General features: G+C 47.0%; 1 protein-coding gene across 2 annotated transcripts in view; it reads left to right on the top strand.

The window, feature by feature from the left end:
• LOC139424473 (serine-rich adhesin for platelets-like) overlaps nt 1-17,219 on the top strand; it is a 22,147-nt gene extending 4,928 nt beyond the window's left edge. The window contains exons 2-10 of one of the 2 annotated variants that reach the window (XM_071176358.1): nt 4,693-4,982; nt 5,070-12,345; nt 12,455-12,679; nt 13,413-13,501; nt 13,783-13,851; nt 13,976-14,122; nt 14,268-14,396; nt 15,219-15,341; nt 15,527-17,219. In XM_071176358.1, the coding sequence (XP_071032459.1) occupies nt 4,693-4,982; nt 5,070-12,345; nt 12,455-12,679; nt 13,413-13,501; nt 13,783-13,851; nt 13,976-14,122; nt 14,268-14,396; nt 15,219-15,341; nt 15,527-15,541 (8,363 nt within the window). In that variant the 3' untranslated portion in view covers nt 15,542-17,219. The remainder of the gene's footprint in view (nt 1-4,692; nt 4,983-5,069; nt 12,346-12,454; nt 12,680-13,412; nt 13,502-13,782; nt 13,852-13,975; nt 14,123-14,267; nt 14,397-15,218; nt 15,342-15,526) is intronic. The other variant, XM_071176366.1, reaches the window with a different exon arrangement.
• Nucleotides 17,220-18,114: the final 895 nt, after the last annotated feature.

The following is an 18,114-nucleotide window of genomic DNA, read 5'->3' on the forward strand; positions in this document are numbered from 1 at the left end:
GATTTTTGAATGACTACCTAATCTCTGTACCCCACACATACAATTATCTGTAAGGTCTCTCAGTCGAGCAGTTAATTTCAAACACAGATTCAACCACAAAGACCAGGGAGGTTTTCCAATGCCTCACAAATAATTTGTAGATGGGTAAAAAAAGCAGACCTTGAATATCCCTTTGAGCATGGTGAAGTTATTAATTACACTTTGGATGGTGTATCAATACACCCACCCAGTCACTACAACGATACAGGTGTTGCTGGAGAAGAAGGAAATCCCTCAGGGATCCAGGTCTGCAAAGCTCTTAGAGACCTACCTAGAAAGACTCACAGCTGTAATCACTGCCAATGGTGATTCTAATATGTATTGACTCGGGGGTGTGGAAAATGTATGTATATTCAGAGGTGAAATTAGCATGTAAATCTTGGTGGGGCAAAAAAAAAGAAAGTGGGATGCATGCAAGCAAAGCCACAACACAACACTAAACAATACATTAATTGCACTATAACGGTGACAAACGGTGCCCACAAACTGTTAGGGCCTACAATAAGCTGTCCCAACAGCAGTCCCAACATCTTACCACTGATACAACTGGCTATCAGCGGAGCCTTGTCTGGCAGCGAAACAGTTTATTCAACTTCATTTACAACCATATTTGGGGACGACAAGCAGATAAGAGGCAATCTGTCATTTTGATTAAGACATTAATGAGCGAGCTAGGACGGATGTAACGTTAGTCAATATAACTATTTGTTTAGCACTTTTGAAATGTACAGCAACAGAATTCAGAACATGGGCCATTCTTACAGTGTTCTCCCTGTACACTAAGTCAGAACCGTAGGATTAACAAAGGGGCATATAAGCAAACAATGAAAGCTCTTACAATATTCAATGATTATATTTTTCTGAAACAGGTTATAGGCTACCGTAGAACAGTAGGCTAAATTAAGAAGGGTAAATAGACCAAATTATTAGGTTGAAGCACACGGGCTACGAACATTTTACTACACTTAGCTACAGTATACATATCTCCCTAGCATATTGCATCATTCATGCAGCAGCATACAATACCTTTTTGGACTCACTATGCTCACTTAAACAGGAAGGTGGCATGGTTGTCCTTCGTGTGCAAGTTTTGTCATCAAAGTCTGGCATTCTCTGGATGGTGCTTTCATCGGAGGCCGATTTATAATTCCGAGTTGGATGACCGTTCAAAATGTATTTTCCCAGTCGGAACTCATTTATTGCCGACATCCCAGTTAACTTGACTTCACTTCAGTGAGTTCAAGACTTCGTAGTTCCAAGTTAATAGTTGTTTTGAGCGCAGCACAAATCATGCTTCATTGACAGCATGGCCAATGTTGAATGTTTATCATTTTAAATTTGGAAAAGAGCCCCTTAATCCCAGATGTGGGACCACACAGCCACTGTCACTGATTCCTTCCAAACCACTCATTGAATTTGCGATTTCCAATTTGTTTTGTATAATGTTAATGTGCAATGGCCGATGAGCACCAATACATTTTATCTATAATTTCTCTTCATTATTTATCTTCATATGACAAGGATTAAAAAGGATTTACCAGTGGATTGTTGACTTGATTCATAATGACTGCTAGCTAAGATTGTGAAAGTATGACGTTGACATGATCAATCCAATCAAAGCTACTGTACATACAGTATATCACAAAAGTGAGTACACCCCTCACATTTTTGTAAATATTTGAGTATATCTTTTCATGTGACAACACTGAATAAATTACACTTTGCTACAATGTAAAGTAGTGAGTGTACAGCTTGTATAACAGTGTACATTTGCTGTCCCCTCAAAATAACTCAACATACAGCCATTAATGTCTAAACCGCTGGCAACAAAAGTGAGTACACCCCTAAGTGAAAATGTCCAAATTGGGCCCAAAGTGTCAATATTTTGTGTGGCCACCATCATTCAGCACTGCCTTAACCCTCTTGGGTATGGAGTTCACCAGAGCTTCACAGGTTGCCACTGGAGTCCTCTTCCACTCCTTCATGACGACATCACGGAGCTGGTGAATGTTAGAGAACTTGCACTCCTCCACCTTCCGTTTGAGGATGCCCCACAGAAGCTCAATAGGGTTTAGGTCTGGAGACATGCTTGGCCAGTCCCATCACCTTTACACTCAGCTTCTTTAGCAAGGCAGTGGTCGTATTGGAGGTGTGTTTGGGGTCGTTATCAAGTTGGAATACTGCCCTGCGGCCCAGTCTCCGAAGGGAGGGGATCATGCTCTGCTTCAGTATGTCACAGTACATGTTGGCATTCATGGTTCCCTCAATGAACTGTAGCTCCCCAGTGCCGGCAGCACTCATGCAGCCCCAGACCATGACACTCCCACCACCATGCTTGACTGTAGGCAAGACACACTTGTCTTTGTACTCCTCACCTGGTTGCCGCCACACACGCTTGACACCATCTGAACCAAATAAGTTTATCTTGGTCTCATCAGACCACAGGACATGGTTCCAGTAATCCATGTCCTCAGTCTGCTTGTCTTCCGCAAACTGTTTGCGGGATTTCTTGTGCATCATCTTTAGAAGAGGCTTCCTTCTGGGACGACAGCCATGCAGACCAATTTGATGCAGTGTATGGCGTATGGTCTGAGCACTGACAGGCTGACTCCCACCCCTTCAACCTCTGCAGCAATGCTGGCAGCACTCATACGTCTATTTCCCAAAGACACCCTCTGGATATGAAGCTGAGCACGTGCACTCAATTTCTTTGGTCGACCATGGCGAGGCCTGTTCTGAGTGGAACCTGTCCAGTTAAACCACTGTATGGTCTTGGCCACCGTGCTACAGCTCAGTTTCAGGGTCTTGGCAATCTTCTTATAGCCCAGGCCATCTTTATGTAGAGCAACAATTCTTTTTTTCAGATCCTCAGAGAGTTCTTTGCCATGAGGTGCCATGTTGAACTTCCAGTGACTAGTCAGTATGAGGGAGTTTGAGAGCGATGACACCAAATTTAACACACCTGCTCCCCATTCACACCTGAGACCTTGTAACACTAACAAGTCACATGACACCGGGGAGGAAAAATGGCTAATTGGGCCCAATTTGGACATTTTCACTTAGGGGTGTACTCACTTTTGTTGCCAGCGGTTTAGACATTAATGGCTGTGTGTTGAGTTATTTTGAGGGGACAGCAAATTTACACTGTTATACAAGCTGTACACTCACTACTTTACATTGTAGCAAAGTGTCATTTCTTTAGTGTTGTCACATGAAAAGATATACTCAAATATTTACAAAAATGTGAGGGGTTTACTCACTTTTGTGATATACTGTATAATGTGATTTGACGTCATTTTATCTGTGGCCAATGACCTTAAGCCTTCTTGGATGGGGACTTCTAATGTAACACCCAAAGGGCTAGTATTTTCAAGGTCTCCTCTTACACTTGGCAGTGACATAAAGTCCCCATGAGTGACCGAACTCTGAGCCAATCACGGCGCAATGCTGCATATTTTCTGTTGGCTTGCCCACCACCACAGAAAGCACTGAGCTACTGTAGGCTGAAACACTTGCATTTTGGAGCTGCCTTACTCAAGAAAACAAAAAAGAGACCATGTTTGTATGCGGCTTTATTAACTCCATGATATATATTATTTTTTACATTGTTTGCAAACTGATATGTGACACGTATTAATGCCAAAATAACATGCACAATTAAAAACATTTCTAAAAACATGTTTTCATTTAGTCATTATGGGGTATTGTGTGTAGATTGGTGAGATACAAATATATATTATATTTAATCCGTTTTGAATTCAGGCTGTAATGCAACAAAATATGGAATAAGTCAAGAGGTATGAATACTTTCTGAAGGCACTGTATATACTGTATATTTGAATCTATGAGCTCTTCTTATTTTAATCTATGTGTGTATGTGTGTGTCTGTTCTGCTGACTTTGCCCTGTGGCTACAGAGCTGTCAGTCTGACTTTGCTGATAGGATAAGAGAGGGGAGAGGAAAGATGTGAGGAGGGGCAGAGGAGAGGGGAAAAACACCAACATGCACAGTGCAGGCTCTATTGCTCTAGCAGCAGGTACCACAGCCAGATATGCAGACTTCAGCAAACTCAGGGTGTATTCCATTCCCTTGGGGGTCAGGGGTCACTACTGTGGAAGGGAAAGAGCCTGAGTAATGAACTATCCTGGGCAGTGAGCCCTGTAAATGGAGAGAGCACACATGTCATTCATTCAGAACTCACTGCCAGTAAATGTGCCCCATTCACCCAGCCCTAGTTGATGGACTGCAAGTAATGACAGTAGGGTGCCTTATATATTGATATGTTGATGCCACTTGATGTGTACCCTGCTGTGAGTGTGGTCTTTTCAGTCAAATGTTATCTCTGACATTTAGGTGACATTCTAGATCCTCTAGGTATGGCTGTGTGTGTAACGGTTATGATGGGAAAACAAGCTTCAAGGAGAGAGCTGAAAGGGCTGTTTCTATTCAACAAAGGCAAAGAGGCTACAGCATCCATTACAGATGTATTTTTTTAAAATTATTTTTAATACATCAAGGAGGTAAACTGAAATTCCAGTTTCCTTTTCTCCATTACAGTTACTGTTGCCACGTCATAAAACAGCTAGTGATTCTGACCTCATGGACATAACATTACCTTACAGAAACAGTTTCTTCTCTTCGCTCCTCTTTCAGACATGACCAGACATGCCTCCACTGACTCCACTCCTAGTGACAGTGGCTCCACCCCTAGTGACAGCGGCTCTAGTCCCTCCCCCAGCACCCCTCAGAAGCTGCTCCCATCATGCACCTCTCCTTTTGGGCCGCGGCTGGTCCGGGCCACGCCCAGCTCGTCCGCGACCCCGCGACCCCAGCCTGAAGGTTCCGACCGTCGCCACAGTAACACGATCCGGCTTAGCGGGACGTTTGGAGGTCACGGACCCTGTGGACGTCGCAGCGGACCCGTGAAGATGGAGAGAATCAAGGTGTGTGTGTGTGTATGTTTACCAATGTTCTCCTCTTCTCTTTATGTTTTTCCTATGTTCATCCAATGTTCTCAATATGTTCTCCAGGTCCTGATGGGCTCAGAGGTGGAGAGCGACTACAAGGAGCCAGAGAACATGGACACACGGGTGGTGATGGGCCAGGAGGCCCTGCTCAAGACCAAGAAGACCCTGACAGGGAAGTGCCCTTGCAGGCAGAGCAGCCAGGCAATACCCCTGCCCGGAGGCCCAGTCTTGGAGGTCCCTAACCCTCCCTCAGAACCACAGGCAGAGGCTGGGGAAAAGGCCCAACTGGACACAGGGCAGGAGAAAGACAATTCACCTCTGACCCCAAAGATGGAGCAAGAGCAGGAGAGAATCCCTGTCCTGCCCATTAGCCCTCTCCTCACCCCTCTCCTAACCCCCCTCATCCCTGCCTCCCCTCCCTCCTCAGAGCCAGTCACAGTGGATGTTAGTTTGACGGGCAGCTCAAGCCCTTTGGAGGCAGGGCTGTCTCCCTATGGTGAAATGTCTTTTGTATGTTCCATGTATGCCATGCCCTCCCTGTCCGAGCCAGCCTATCCCCCTGCTATCCTGTCCTTCTCTGAGCCGGTCTATGCCGTGGACCCTCTGAGAGTGGGCGTTCCCTCATCCCTGGATCCTGACCTGTACTACACCGCCCCCTCCACCCCCATCAAGATGGCTCCTCACCCCTCACACCTCAAACATCGCTCTTACCCCGGCTCTCCAGCCTCTCCCCTCTCACAAAACTCCCCCTCGGACAGCGAGGACCTGTGCTCCCCCCTCACCTCCCCCTCTGGCTCCTACGTCACGGCGGAGGGGGGCAGCTGGACCTCTTCCACCTCCCCCTGCACCTCCCCCAATCTGCTCCTGGCAGAGGAGGTGCAGGAGGCACCTGCATGCTTTGTCAGCTCGCTGTCTGAAATCGGAGATGAGGTGGGAGAGGATAGGGGAGCTGTAGGGGAGAGGGCAGAGGAGAAGGGAGGAGGAGCAGCAGAGTGGCGGTTCTGCCTTTATAAGGGTCTAGCAGAGACTGTGATCCTGGAGGAGGAGGAGGTGCTGAGAGGGGAGGTGAGTGTGGGGGGGAGTGAGGAAGCGACAGTCTCAAGAGGTAGCTGTCGCCCCCGCTGGGTGACAGAGGACACTTCCCCATTGAGGAGCAGCAGCGGCAGAAGCACTGACTCCCAGGAAGAGGGAGGGGAGTCGGAGGGCTCGCTCTGCCCAGCAGAGGATGCTCTAGCTGGGGGACAGCAGTACTCTAGTCCCCTGCTGCAAAGAGGCCTGGAGCTGGAGCTGCAGGCCTGTGTGGCTGAGGAACTTTACCCTCCCGTTACCAACCCAGAGGATGGAACAGGCTCCCCACGGTTGACCTCCATATCCTTCCCCTTCGCCCCAGACATGGGGAACCTAACCCATCACACCTCCAGTGTCAACCCTGCCTCCCCCAAACTTCCCCTGGACACCTGCTCTCCAGATGTGTCAGACGGGGATAACTCCAGTCCATACGGAGAGATGGGTACCTTCCTTCTGTTTCCAGGCTCCTACAGTGATGATGGAGAGATGGAGGAGGAGGAGGAGGAGGAGGAGAGGATGATCCCAGCCTCTCTGCTTAACTTTCCCCTCCACACCAGCCTCCTCTTTCAGGCAGACTCCATGGAGATCACTCTCTTCCCCACAGAGGAGGGGGATGAGGGAGGAGAGGGAAACGACAGGAACGAAGGGAACGATGTGGATGCATACGCGGCCGGAGAGGAGGAGGGGGACGTGGAGGATGATGATGAAGATGATGATGAAGAAGAAGTAGAGGCTAAGGTAGAGATAGAGGAGGCTAAGGTAGAAATAGCGATAGAGGAAGAGGTTGATGAAGAGGAGGGTGAGGATGTTGAGGAAGAGGAGGATGAGGGTGAGGGTAAGGCTGTAAATGACCCAGCTGAAGAGGACAACTCGGCCTCCTTCCTTCATTCACTGTCGGAGACTTCCATCAACGAAGGTCTGGATGAGTCCTTCTGTTTCCATGATGACACTGACGACTCACTAGACTCCGCCTCTTATAATGGTGAAGAGGATGAGCGGCTGTACAGCACAGAGAGACATGCTGAACCACCCACAGGACCACCCACAGAACCACACCAAGCCAAACCTCAGCCTGAAACTAGACCAGAGGCCCACAGCACTGAACTGTCTCAGTCCCAGAGCAGCCCTAGCCTAATCAATCCCCCAGGAGACAAAGAGCCCCGGCCTGAACCACCACAACCACAACCTGCACTTGCACCTGCCCAACTTGCGGAATCAGCCCACCCCAAGTCCTCGAACAGCGGCAGTGGGAGTGAAATGGAGACCTCCTCAGAGTTCTCTGACCCTCCTGTCCCCTCTCCTTCTCAGGAGAGCCCTTCTGTCTCTACCCTTACCCCTAAACCTTCTACAACCCCTTACCCTGCCTCGAATACCACAAAGACTACCCCTGCTACTGTGTCAACACTTAAAACCAAGCCTGCATCTCTCTCTAACACCAACACTAACTTTGCTCCTGCCCCTAATGCTAAATCTGCTACTGTCTGTACCACTAACACTAACCCTGCTACAGCCTCAACCCCACAAAATAACTCTGCTACTGCCTCCACCCCCAAAACTAACCCTGCTACTGTTTGTACACTTGAAATGAACCCTGCTACGGTCTCTACCCCTAACACTAACAGTGCTCTTACCCCTAACGCTAAATCTCCTACGGCCTGTACCACTAACACCAACCCTGCTACAGCCTCAACCCCCAAAACTACCCCAGATACATGCTCTACCCCAAACCCTACTGTTACTCCTAACACTAACCCTGCTGCTACAATCGAGGAGACAGCGTCCCACAGCAATCCTGTCACCCTGGCAACAGAAGCAGGGCAAGCCAAAGCAGCTGCAGAGGAAGTACAGGCTGGTACGGTGAGAGAGGAGGACAAAAGGAGCGGTGAAAAGAGAGAGAAAGACAAACAGAGCAGTGGGGAGAGAGGAAAGGACAAACAGAGCGGTGGGGAGAGAGGAAAGGACAAACAGAGCGGTGGGGAGAGAGGAAAGGACAAACAGAGCAGTGGGGAGAGAGGAAAGGACAAACAGAGCGGTGGGGAGAGAGGAAAGGACAAACAGAGCAGTGGGGAGAGAGGAAAGGACAAACAGAGGGCTGCGGAGAGAGAGAAGGATGAACAGAGTACAGAGACTTCAGACGAGGATCACACAGAGCAGACAGACAGAGACTCGTTCAAACTACTCATTAAGCCACACCCCTCTAAGTCCGACACACCCCTGCCTAAACAGAAGACCTCTGAGCCCCGTAAGCCACTCCCACGTGTGTTTGGGGTGGCAGCGGCTTCAATACGGTCCAAACCGATTCTGGTGTCAGTGCTGGAACTGGACCAGAAGAATGAGAACAGCAGCGCTGAAGGTGTGGACTCCCATCAGGTCCTTGAAGGGACCACTGCCACCAATGACCTGAACAAGGGGGTCCCTCTGCTCTCGTACCCGAAAGAGCCTAACCCCAGCAACATCCCTGTCTCCTCCTGCCCTGAGAGCTCACCTGACCTGGCTGACAACCTGTCCCTGACCCCTGACATCTGCCCATGTGACCCCGCCCAGGAGAACCTGAGGGAGAACACCCTGAGCACTGAGGACGGGGGCCCTGTGGCCCTGGGCTCCCCTCACACACCTCTGGCTGTCTCTCCCAAGAGGGAGAACTCAGAGACAGACGCCGGAGGGAGGAGGGGGGTTGGGGGCTGGGGGGCAGGGGAGGCCCAATCTCTCTCTCTGGGGCAGGGCTGTGGGTTGGAGGCACAGAGCCTGTTACTGTGTGAGGTGGAGGGGCATGCTGTTGGACAGACAATTGGACAGACGATTGGACAGACACTCTCCGGGCTGCCCAATGTCGGCACAGACGAGGATGAGGTGGATGATATAATGGGGGACGAAGAAGACAACAACAGCCTGTGTGGTCGGCCAGACAAGATGGCAGATGTTGAGCTTGTGGGAGAGGGAGTGCCAGAGTCCAACCTGTCCAGCTGGAGGTCCATCGAGGAGATATCAGAGGCAGGGGGAGGAGAGGACGGAAGCTCCCAATTTCCAGAGGATGATGTCAGCAACCTGCAGAGTCGCCCAGAAAACAAGGAGCAGGAAAACAACAACAATGACTCAGTGTTCCTATCCTCTGGAATGCCAACCTGTGTGACTCTGAATGCCCTGTCAGAGGAGGTGAGACACCAGAGCCAGAGTGTGAGTCTGAGGGCATCCCTCTCAAACATACCACTCACAGAAGTGAGACCACAGGCTGCTGCAGCCTCCGATAGGCCAACAACATCAACGGACAGCTCAACACACCAATCAGACATAAGACAGGCTTCCTCATCCATGGAAAGCCCTGGGCGTGTCTCACCACCAGGGGGTAAACCACAGACCGTTTCAGACCAGAGCTCTGGTTCAGTAGAGGCAGCCATTTCCAGACCCAACAGTAACACAGATATTAACCCAGCAGTCAAACAGGCAGACCTTGCTATATCTCTGCTGGGTGGGGCATTTGGATCCTTCAGTCATAAAATCAGACCAAGCAACTCCAAGTCAGGCAGACTGCCCCAAGAAACTTCCCCATCAATGAGGAAATACACAGTAGAAAATGTCCAAGTCTCCCAAGAAACTTCTCTCTCAGTGGGCAAAGACACAGTAGAGAAGGTCAAAGTTTCCCAAGAAATTTCCCCATCAGTGAGCAAAGTCACAGTAGAGAAGGTCCAAGTCTCCCAAGAATTGTCCCTATCAGTGGGCAAAGACACGGTAAAGAATGTCCACGTTTCCCAAGAATTCTTCCCATCATTGGGCAAAGACACAGTAGAGAAGGTCCAAGTTTTTCACGAAACTTCCCCATCAATGAGTAAAGACACAGAAGAGAAGTTTCAAGTTTCCCAAGAAATTTCCCCATCAATGAGCAAAGACACAGTTGAGAAAGTACAATTTTCCCAAGAATGTTCCCCATCAGTGAGCAAAAACATAGTAGAGAATGTCCAAGTCTCCCAAGAAACTTCCCTATGGGTGGGCAAAAACACAGTAGAGAAGGTCCAAGTTTCCCAAGAAACATCCCCATCTGTGAGCAAAGACACAGTAGAGAAGGTTCAAGTATTCCAAAAATCGTCCCTATTAGTGGGTAAAAACACAGTAGAGAAAGTCCAAGTTTCCCAAGAAACTTCCCCGTCAGTGAGCAAAGACACAGTAGAGAAGGTACAAGTTTCCCAAGAAACATCCCCATCCGTGGGCAAAGACATAGTAGAGAAGGTCCAAGTTTCCCAAGAAACTTCCCCATCAGTGAGCAAAGACACAGTAGAGAAGGTCCAAGTATTCCAAGAACCATCCCTATCAGTAGGCAAAGACACGGTAGAGAAGGTTGAAGTTTCCCAAGAAATTTCCCCATCAATGAGCGAAGAGATAGTAGAGAAAGTACAATTTTCCCAAGAATGTTCCCCATCAGTGAGCAAAAACATAGTAGAAAATGTCCAAGTCTCCCAAGAAACCTCCCCATCAGTGGGTAAAGACACAGTAGAGAAGGTCGACATTTCCCAAGAAACTTCCCCATCAGTGAGCAAAGACACAGTAGAGAAGGGCCAAGTATCCCAAGAATTGGCCCTATCAGTTGGCAAAGACACAGTAGAGAAGGTCCAAGTTTCCCAAGAAACTTCCCCATCAGTGAGTAAAGACACAGTAGAGAAGGTACAAGTATTCCAAGAATCAGCCCTATTAGGGGGCAAAGACACATTAGAAGAGGTCCAAGTTTTCAAAGAAACTTCCCCATCAGTGGGCAACGACACAGTAGAGAAGGTCAAAGTTTCCCAAGAAACTTCCCCATCAGTTAGTAAAGACACAGTAGAGAAGGTCCAAGTCTCCAAAGAATCTTCCCTATCAGTGGGCAAAGATACAGTAGAGAAGGTACAAGTTTCCCAAGAAACCTCCCCATCAGTGAGCAAAGACACAGTGGAGAAGGTCCAAGTTGTCCAAGAATCTTCCCTAACCCTATCAGTGGGCAAAGACACGGTAGAAAGTGTGAAAAAACTCTGTTCCCAGCCTCAGCCAGAGGAGACAGAGCCACAGACGATGAGCCAAAGAGAGGGTGGTGGCGGTCAGACGACTGATAGGCACATTGACCAACTAAAGATGAGCGTGGCCTTAGAAGGGCAGGAGAGCAGTGTTTATATCTCAGGGGAAAGTGAGGTGGAGGAGAGAGCAGAGGAGAGATTCTCTCCAACAGAGAGCATTCCAGAACCTGCACAGCGTCAGACACCTGAGGGAGAGCTGAGCACAGAGAAAGCCATCACTCCTCCTCAGCCAGAGAGGAGAGGGAAGCAGAGAAAGCAGAGCAGAGACAGACCCAGTCAGCTGCGCAGACAATCTACATCAGGCCCTGGGTCTACTGATCAACCACAGAAACCGTCTCTCGCTACCAAGACCCTAGCAGACACCTCCCCACCAGGGAAACAAAAGAATACGAACACGAGGGGACAAAAATCTGTTGCATATACCAGACAGAGGACACCTGTGAAGGGCAAACCTGAAGCAGAGTCCGGGAGGAGAGGGGAAAACAGAAACGTCTCCGTTGCCCCGACTCCCCCTAGTCCTACCAACCTCTGCCCTATAGCTCCCACTCTCCTAGTCAACCAGGAAGTGAACACGGAAGTGCACCAGATAATGCTTGATAACAGGCCGCTGCCTGGCTGCCAGACAGAAAGCAGGAAGGATATCAATGATAACAATGTGGGGAGTGGCCATGCCTCCACTACAGAACAGAATAGGTCCTCTTCTCCTCCACCTCTTCCCTCCTCCTCTCCTCCTCACCTCTCATTCTCTCCTCTTTCCTCATCTCCCCCACCTCTTCCCTCCTCCTCTCCTCCTCCTCTCTCCCCCTCTACTCTCTCCTCCTCTCCTCCTCCCAGTTCCTTCGTGATGCCGCCAGATGAGGACCTCCCCACCCCCATACAGGAGTCCCAGCCTCTCGTCACCCCACTCCTAGACACCCAGCCTCAATCAATCAATGTTCAGGCAGCCTCTGCAACCCTTTCTACTACCCCTAACGCCCTTCCTAAGCACCCCCCTATACCCACCAAAAGTGTCCCTATGTCCCCTACCCCCTCCTCATTTCCATCTCCATCCACGTCAGCCCTGGCCTCAACCCCCAGCTTTACCCAGCCCACGCAGGAGTCTCTGCCACGGCTGGAGGCTCCAACCACAATGCCTGTTCTCGGTATCCGCAGGCAGGTCCAGCCCCAACCAAACCTCCTCACCAAGCCCAACAGACAGGTCAAGACAGGTCAGTCACAAAGCCCACAGGACAGAGGTGAGTTACACTCAGGAGAGAGAGGGGTGTGGGGTGATTTAATTTTCCCTTTTTGTTAATTGTGAATCATGAATCAGTCCAACCTGTGTGAACTTGGATTTTGTTGCAGATGGGATGGATACAGACAGTGATGACGATGCCACTGCTGTTCCTCTACGACATCACATGACTCAGCCAAGGGAGACTGTGGGAAACCCTTCTCATAAAGAGTCTGGCTCCTCCAATCAGCGAGAGATACTGCTTCACTCCTCCTGCCAAACAACTGAGAGACAGACAGACTGTCCAATCAGCCACAAGGATTCACAGGAGCTGGACCTGTCCTTCAAATACAACTGTACGTGCTCTCCAAATCCAAATCGCTCTCTATGTCTGTCTGTTTCTCTCTGTCTCCTTGAGAAAGTGATTCTGAGAAGTGACTCCACATATGACCTTCCTCACACACACAGACGTCTCTGAGTATGTCTAGTGGCCCTGCTATGGTCCTGATGAAGGACATACTTTAGATTCTAGGAAGGCTTCTCAATAATACCCCGTCGACCACAGAACACTGCTGCAGCTACTGAATAATGGAGGAGAAATACTCAGAGAGAGGATCATTTTATCCAGGAGGAATACTGTTATTGCACATCTTTCAATAGAGGTTATTTCAGGGCAACCGTCAGTCAATCTGAAACCTCTGAGTCAATCTGGCTTAAACTGACCTCCTGGTTGATGATACGTACATAGAATCATGGATGGGGATTTATGTGTACTGTATGTGTGGTAGCACTGCAGCATAATGAACAATGCTACATGCGTTGAAACGCAGTAGTACAGAATGTAATTGTACGTTATAACGTGCATGTTCCATAGCATAGAGATGAAATGTCGTTGCTATTTAATGAGGTGATCTATTTCTTCTCTGAGATCGGTGATTAGGTTAGCCGTAGAGCTTTATGATGCTGTCCCATTACCAGAGGGCTAACGAGCTACACCATGTCCTCATCATCTACATCTCAGTCATTAGTTACCATAGCAATGAGGATGTGATGCCGTCCTCTGAGAGTAACAGTGCGTGTGTTCCACAGTGGGCTCCTGCAATGAGTCGGAGAGTGACGGATCAGTGCCAGAGTTGGAAGAACCAGAGGGGGTGCCACTGAGATCCTCAGAACCCCAGGTGAGTCTACCGTGTGTGGGCAGAGAACACTCTAGAAGTCCCCTCACCTCCAAGGGTGGAAACCTTGCGTTCACTGTGTGTTATGTAATAACATATTGATGTCATTACCTTTAGGTAGAGTGGTAAGAAGGATGCGTGTTGTGGGGCTTGTATTTTCTGAATGCTTCGCAGCTTCAGAGATATGTTCCATATTATCAGTCTGGATATGGGTAAACTACTGTAGAATGTTCTCAGGTTTGATGTGTTGAATTGATTGTGTTGTCCTCCTTTCTCTCTCTCAGCCCATCTCTCCTGCTGATGAGGGGATAAACAGACCTAAGCAGAGCCGCAGTGAGAAGAAGGCCCGCAAGGCGAGATGTGAACACAGAGCTGCTCCATGTGGCAGATTCAGCTAATCAAACACAGAGCAAATGTGTGTGTATTGTGTGTGTTTGGCCGCATCATGGTGTAACCAGTGTGTGTGTGTGTGTATAGGCCATGGGTAAGCTGGGCTTGCGGCCGGTCCACGGTGTGACCAGGATCACTATAAGGAAGTCGAAGAGCATCTTGTTTGTCATCAGCAGACCTGACGTCTTCAAGAGCCCCGCGTCAGACATCTACATCGTCTTTGGAGAGGCCAAGGTGAGGCCAAGGTCTCTCTCGCACTCTCTCTCTTGCTCTCTCTACCCACTCTCTTTTTATATCCCCCTCTCTCTCTCTTTTCTCTCATCTACATTTTGTTCAGAGGCCAAGGTGACCTCTCTCTCTCTTCCTATTTCCTCCCTAGATAGAGGACCTGTCTCAACAGGTGCACAAGGCAGCGGCAGAGAAGTTTAAGGTCCCGGTGGAGCCCTCCCCCCTGGCGCCACCTGCACCACCCAGCCTCACCATCAAGGAAGAGAGCGAGGAGGAGGAGGTACGGACACGCATGCTCACTAATTATGTCAAGGAAAAACACCAATCTTTACACTATTCTTACTCTTTCATGTACAGTAGTTCTTTTAGATCTTAATATGAAACAATTCTGTCTAGTGTTGTGAAATGTCAGTCATTTCTACTGCAGTGGTGTAAAAAGTACCCAACTGTCATACTTGAGTACAAGTAAAGACCTTAATAGGAAAAGACTCAAGAAAAAGTGAAAGTCACACAGGAATATTCTGCTTTAGTAAAAGTATTTGGTTTTAAATATACTAAAGTAAATGTAATTGCTAAAATATATTTAAGTAGAAATAATTTCAAATTACTTATATTAAGCAAACTAGACGGCACCATTTTCTTGTTTTGTTTAACTTACGGATAGACAGGGGCATGCTCCAACACTCAGATATAATTTACAAACAAAGCATGTGTTTAGTGAGTCCCCCGGATCAGAGGCAGTAGGGATGACCGGGATGTTTTTTTTTGATAAGTATGTGAATTAGACCATTTTCCTGTCCTGCTAAGCATTCAAAATGCAACAAGTATTTTGGGTCTCATGGAAAATGTATGGAGTAAAAAGTACATACTTTTCTTTAGGAATGTAGTGTCAAAAATTCAAAAATAGTCAAAAATATAAAGAGTTAAAGTCAAGTACGGATACCCCCCAAAACTACTTAAGTAGTACTTTCAAGTATTGCTACTTAAGTACTTTACACCACTGCTCTACTGTTGTTAGCCTGATGGCTAATAAGAACTGTAGCATTGTTTTTCATGTTCAGAAGTAGTGCAACTGACTTTGACATTGACCTCTGTCTGTCAGGTGGACGAGGGAGGTTTGGAGCAGAGGGATATAGAGCTGGTGATGGCCCAGGCTAACGTGTCCCGTTCTAAAGCTGCCCACGCCCTCAGACACAACACCAACGACATCGTTAACGCTATCATGGTGAGGAGGGAGTGATGAAGGAAGGAATCTGTTGTAACACACTATGTCCACTTTGGGCCTACAGTTGTTGTTATGACCTGCTGATGATTGCAACTGTGCTTTTTCAACAGGTTTTTGAAACAAAAGCCTAACAATATATGCATCCAACTCAAAGTAATTGTCTCCCTCTTTCTTCTCTCCCACAGGAACTGACAATGTGAGAGGACCCCCACCAAGCGTGAATGCCACAGTCACATCTGTATCGCTGCTATGTCGCATTCTCCTTACCTGCTAATAAACAGTCTGTTATAACTACACTAGTGGGCGATACTGTTAACCACCCTAATACTTCACGTCATGTCCAGTGTATACAGTTGAAGTCTGAAGTCACACTTGGTTTGGAGTCGACAAAACTCGTTTTAGAGCCACTCCATAAATGTATTGTCAACAAACTACAGTTTTGGCAAGTTGGAAGGACATCTACTTTGTGCATGACACAAGTCATTTTTCAGATTATTTCACTTATAATTCACTGTGTCACAATTCCAGTGGTTCAGAAGTTTACATATACTAAGTTGACTGTGCCTTTAAACAGCTTGGAAAATTCCCGAAAATGTCATGGCTTTAGAAGCTTCTGATAGGCTAATTTACATCATTTGAGTGAATTGGAGGTGTACCTGTGGATGTATTTCAAGGCCTATCTTCAAACTCTCAAAGCACCTCTTTGCTTGACATCCTGGGAAAATCAAATGAAATCAGCCAAGACCTGGTTCATCCTTGGGAGCAATTTCCAAAGGCCTGAAGGTGCCATGTTCATCTGTACAAACAATAGTACGCAAGTATAAACACCATGGGACCACACAGCCGTCATACCGCTCAAAAAGGAGACGCATTCTGTCTCATAGGGATGAGCTTACTTTGGTGTGAAAAGTGCAAATCAATCCCAGAACAACAGCAAAGGACCTTGTAAAGATGCTGGAGGAACAGGTACAAATGTATCTATATCCACAGTAAAACGAGTCCTATAATCGACATAACCTGAAAGGCCGCTCAAGCAAGGAAGAAGCCACTGCTCCAAAATGACCATTGTTATGTTTGGAGGAAAAAGGGGGATGCTTGCAAGCCGAAGATCACCATCCCAACCGTGAAGCACGGGAGAGGCAGGATCATGTTGTGTGTGTATGTGTGTGCTTAGTCGCAAATGGGTCTTCCAAATGGACAATGACCACAATCATACTTCCAAAGTTGTGGCAAAATGGCTTAAGGACAACAAAGGCAAGGTATTGGAGTGGCCACCACAAAGCCCTGACCTCAATCATATAGAACATTTGTGGGCAGAACTGAAAAAGCATATGCGAGCAAGGAAGCCCACAAACCTGATTCAGTTACACAATTTCTGTCAGGAGGAATGGGCCAAAATTCACCGAACTTATTGTGGGAAGCTTGTGGAAGGCTACCTGAAACGTTTGACCCAAGTTAAACAATTTAAAGGCAACGTTACCAAATACTAACTGAGTGTATGTAAACTTCTGAACCACTGGGAATGTGATGAAAGAAATAAATGCTGAAATAAATAATTCTCTCTACTGTTATTCTGACATTTCACATTCTTAAAATAAAGTGGTGATCCTAACTGACCTAAGACAGGGACTTTTTACTAGGGTTAAATGTCAGGAATTGTGAAAAACTAAATATAAATGTATTTGGCTAAGGTGTATGTAAACTTCTGACTTCAACTGTATAGTGAAAATGGGGCATTTTACAAGCAGTCGCATTTATTACATAAAACTGGTTAAAATATCAAACTTAAAATACAAACAGAATACAAAACATACAGTCAAACAAGTGTTCAGTTCATAAAACAGGTCAATTTAAATAAAACTCACAAAAACATGCCCACAATGAGTTAATCATTATATATACCGTACGTATATATACTACCGTTCAAAAGTTAGGGGTCACTTAGAAATGTCCTTGTTTTTGAAAGAAAAGCACATTTTTTGTCCATTAAAATAACATAAAACTGATCAGCAATACAGTGTAGACATTGTTAATGTTGTAAATGACTATTGAAGCTGGAAACGGCTGATTTTTAATTGAATATCTACATAGGCGTACAGAGGTCCATTATCAGCAACCATCACTCCTGTGTTCCAATGGCACGTTGTGTTAGCTAATCCAAGTTTATAATTTTAAAAGGCTAATTGATCATTAGAATAACATTTTGAAATTATGTTAGCACAGCTGAAAACTGTTGTTCTGATTAAAGAAGCAATAAAACTGGTTTTCTTTAGACTAGTTGAGTATCTGGAGCATCAGCATTTGTGGGTTCGATTACTGGCTCAAAATGGCCAGAAACAAATCATTTTCTTCTGAAACTCGTCAGTCTATTCTTGTTCTGAGAAATGAAGGCTATTCCATGTGAGAAATTGCCAAGAAGCTGAAGATCTCGTACATCGCTATGTACTACTCCCTTCACGGGTACTATTTAATGAAGCTGCCAGTTGAGGACTTGTGAGCCGTCTGTTTCTCAAACTAGGCACAGTAATGTACTTGTCCTCTTGCTCAGTTGTGCACAGAGGCATCCCACTCCTCTTTCTATTCTGGTTAGAGCCAGTTTGCACTGTTCTGCACAATTTGCCATTGGAACACAGGAGTCATGGTTGCTGCTAATGGGCCTCTGTTCGTCTATGTAGATATTCCATTAAAAATCAGCCGTTTCTAGCTACAGTAGTCATTTACAACATTAACAATGTCTACACTGTATTTCTGATACATTTTGTTATTTTAAATG

The sequence above is a fragment of the Oncorhynchus clarkii genome, chromosome 2, assembly GCF_045791955.1.
Source record: "Oncorhynchus clarkii lewisi isolate Uvic-CL-2024 chromosome 2, UVic_Ocla_1.0, whole genome shotgun sequence".
NCBI classification, from domain to species: Eukaryota; Metazoa; Chordata; class Actinopteri; order Salmoniformes; family Salmonidae; genus Oncorhynchus; species Oncorhynchus clarkii.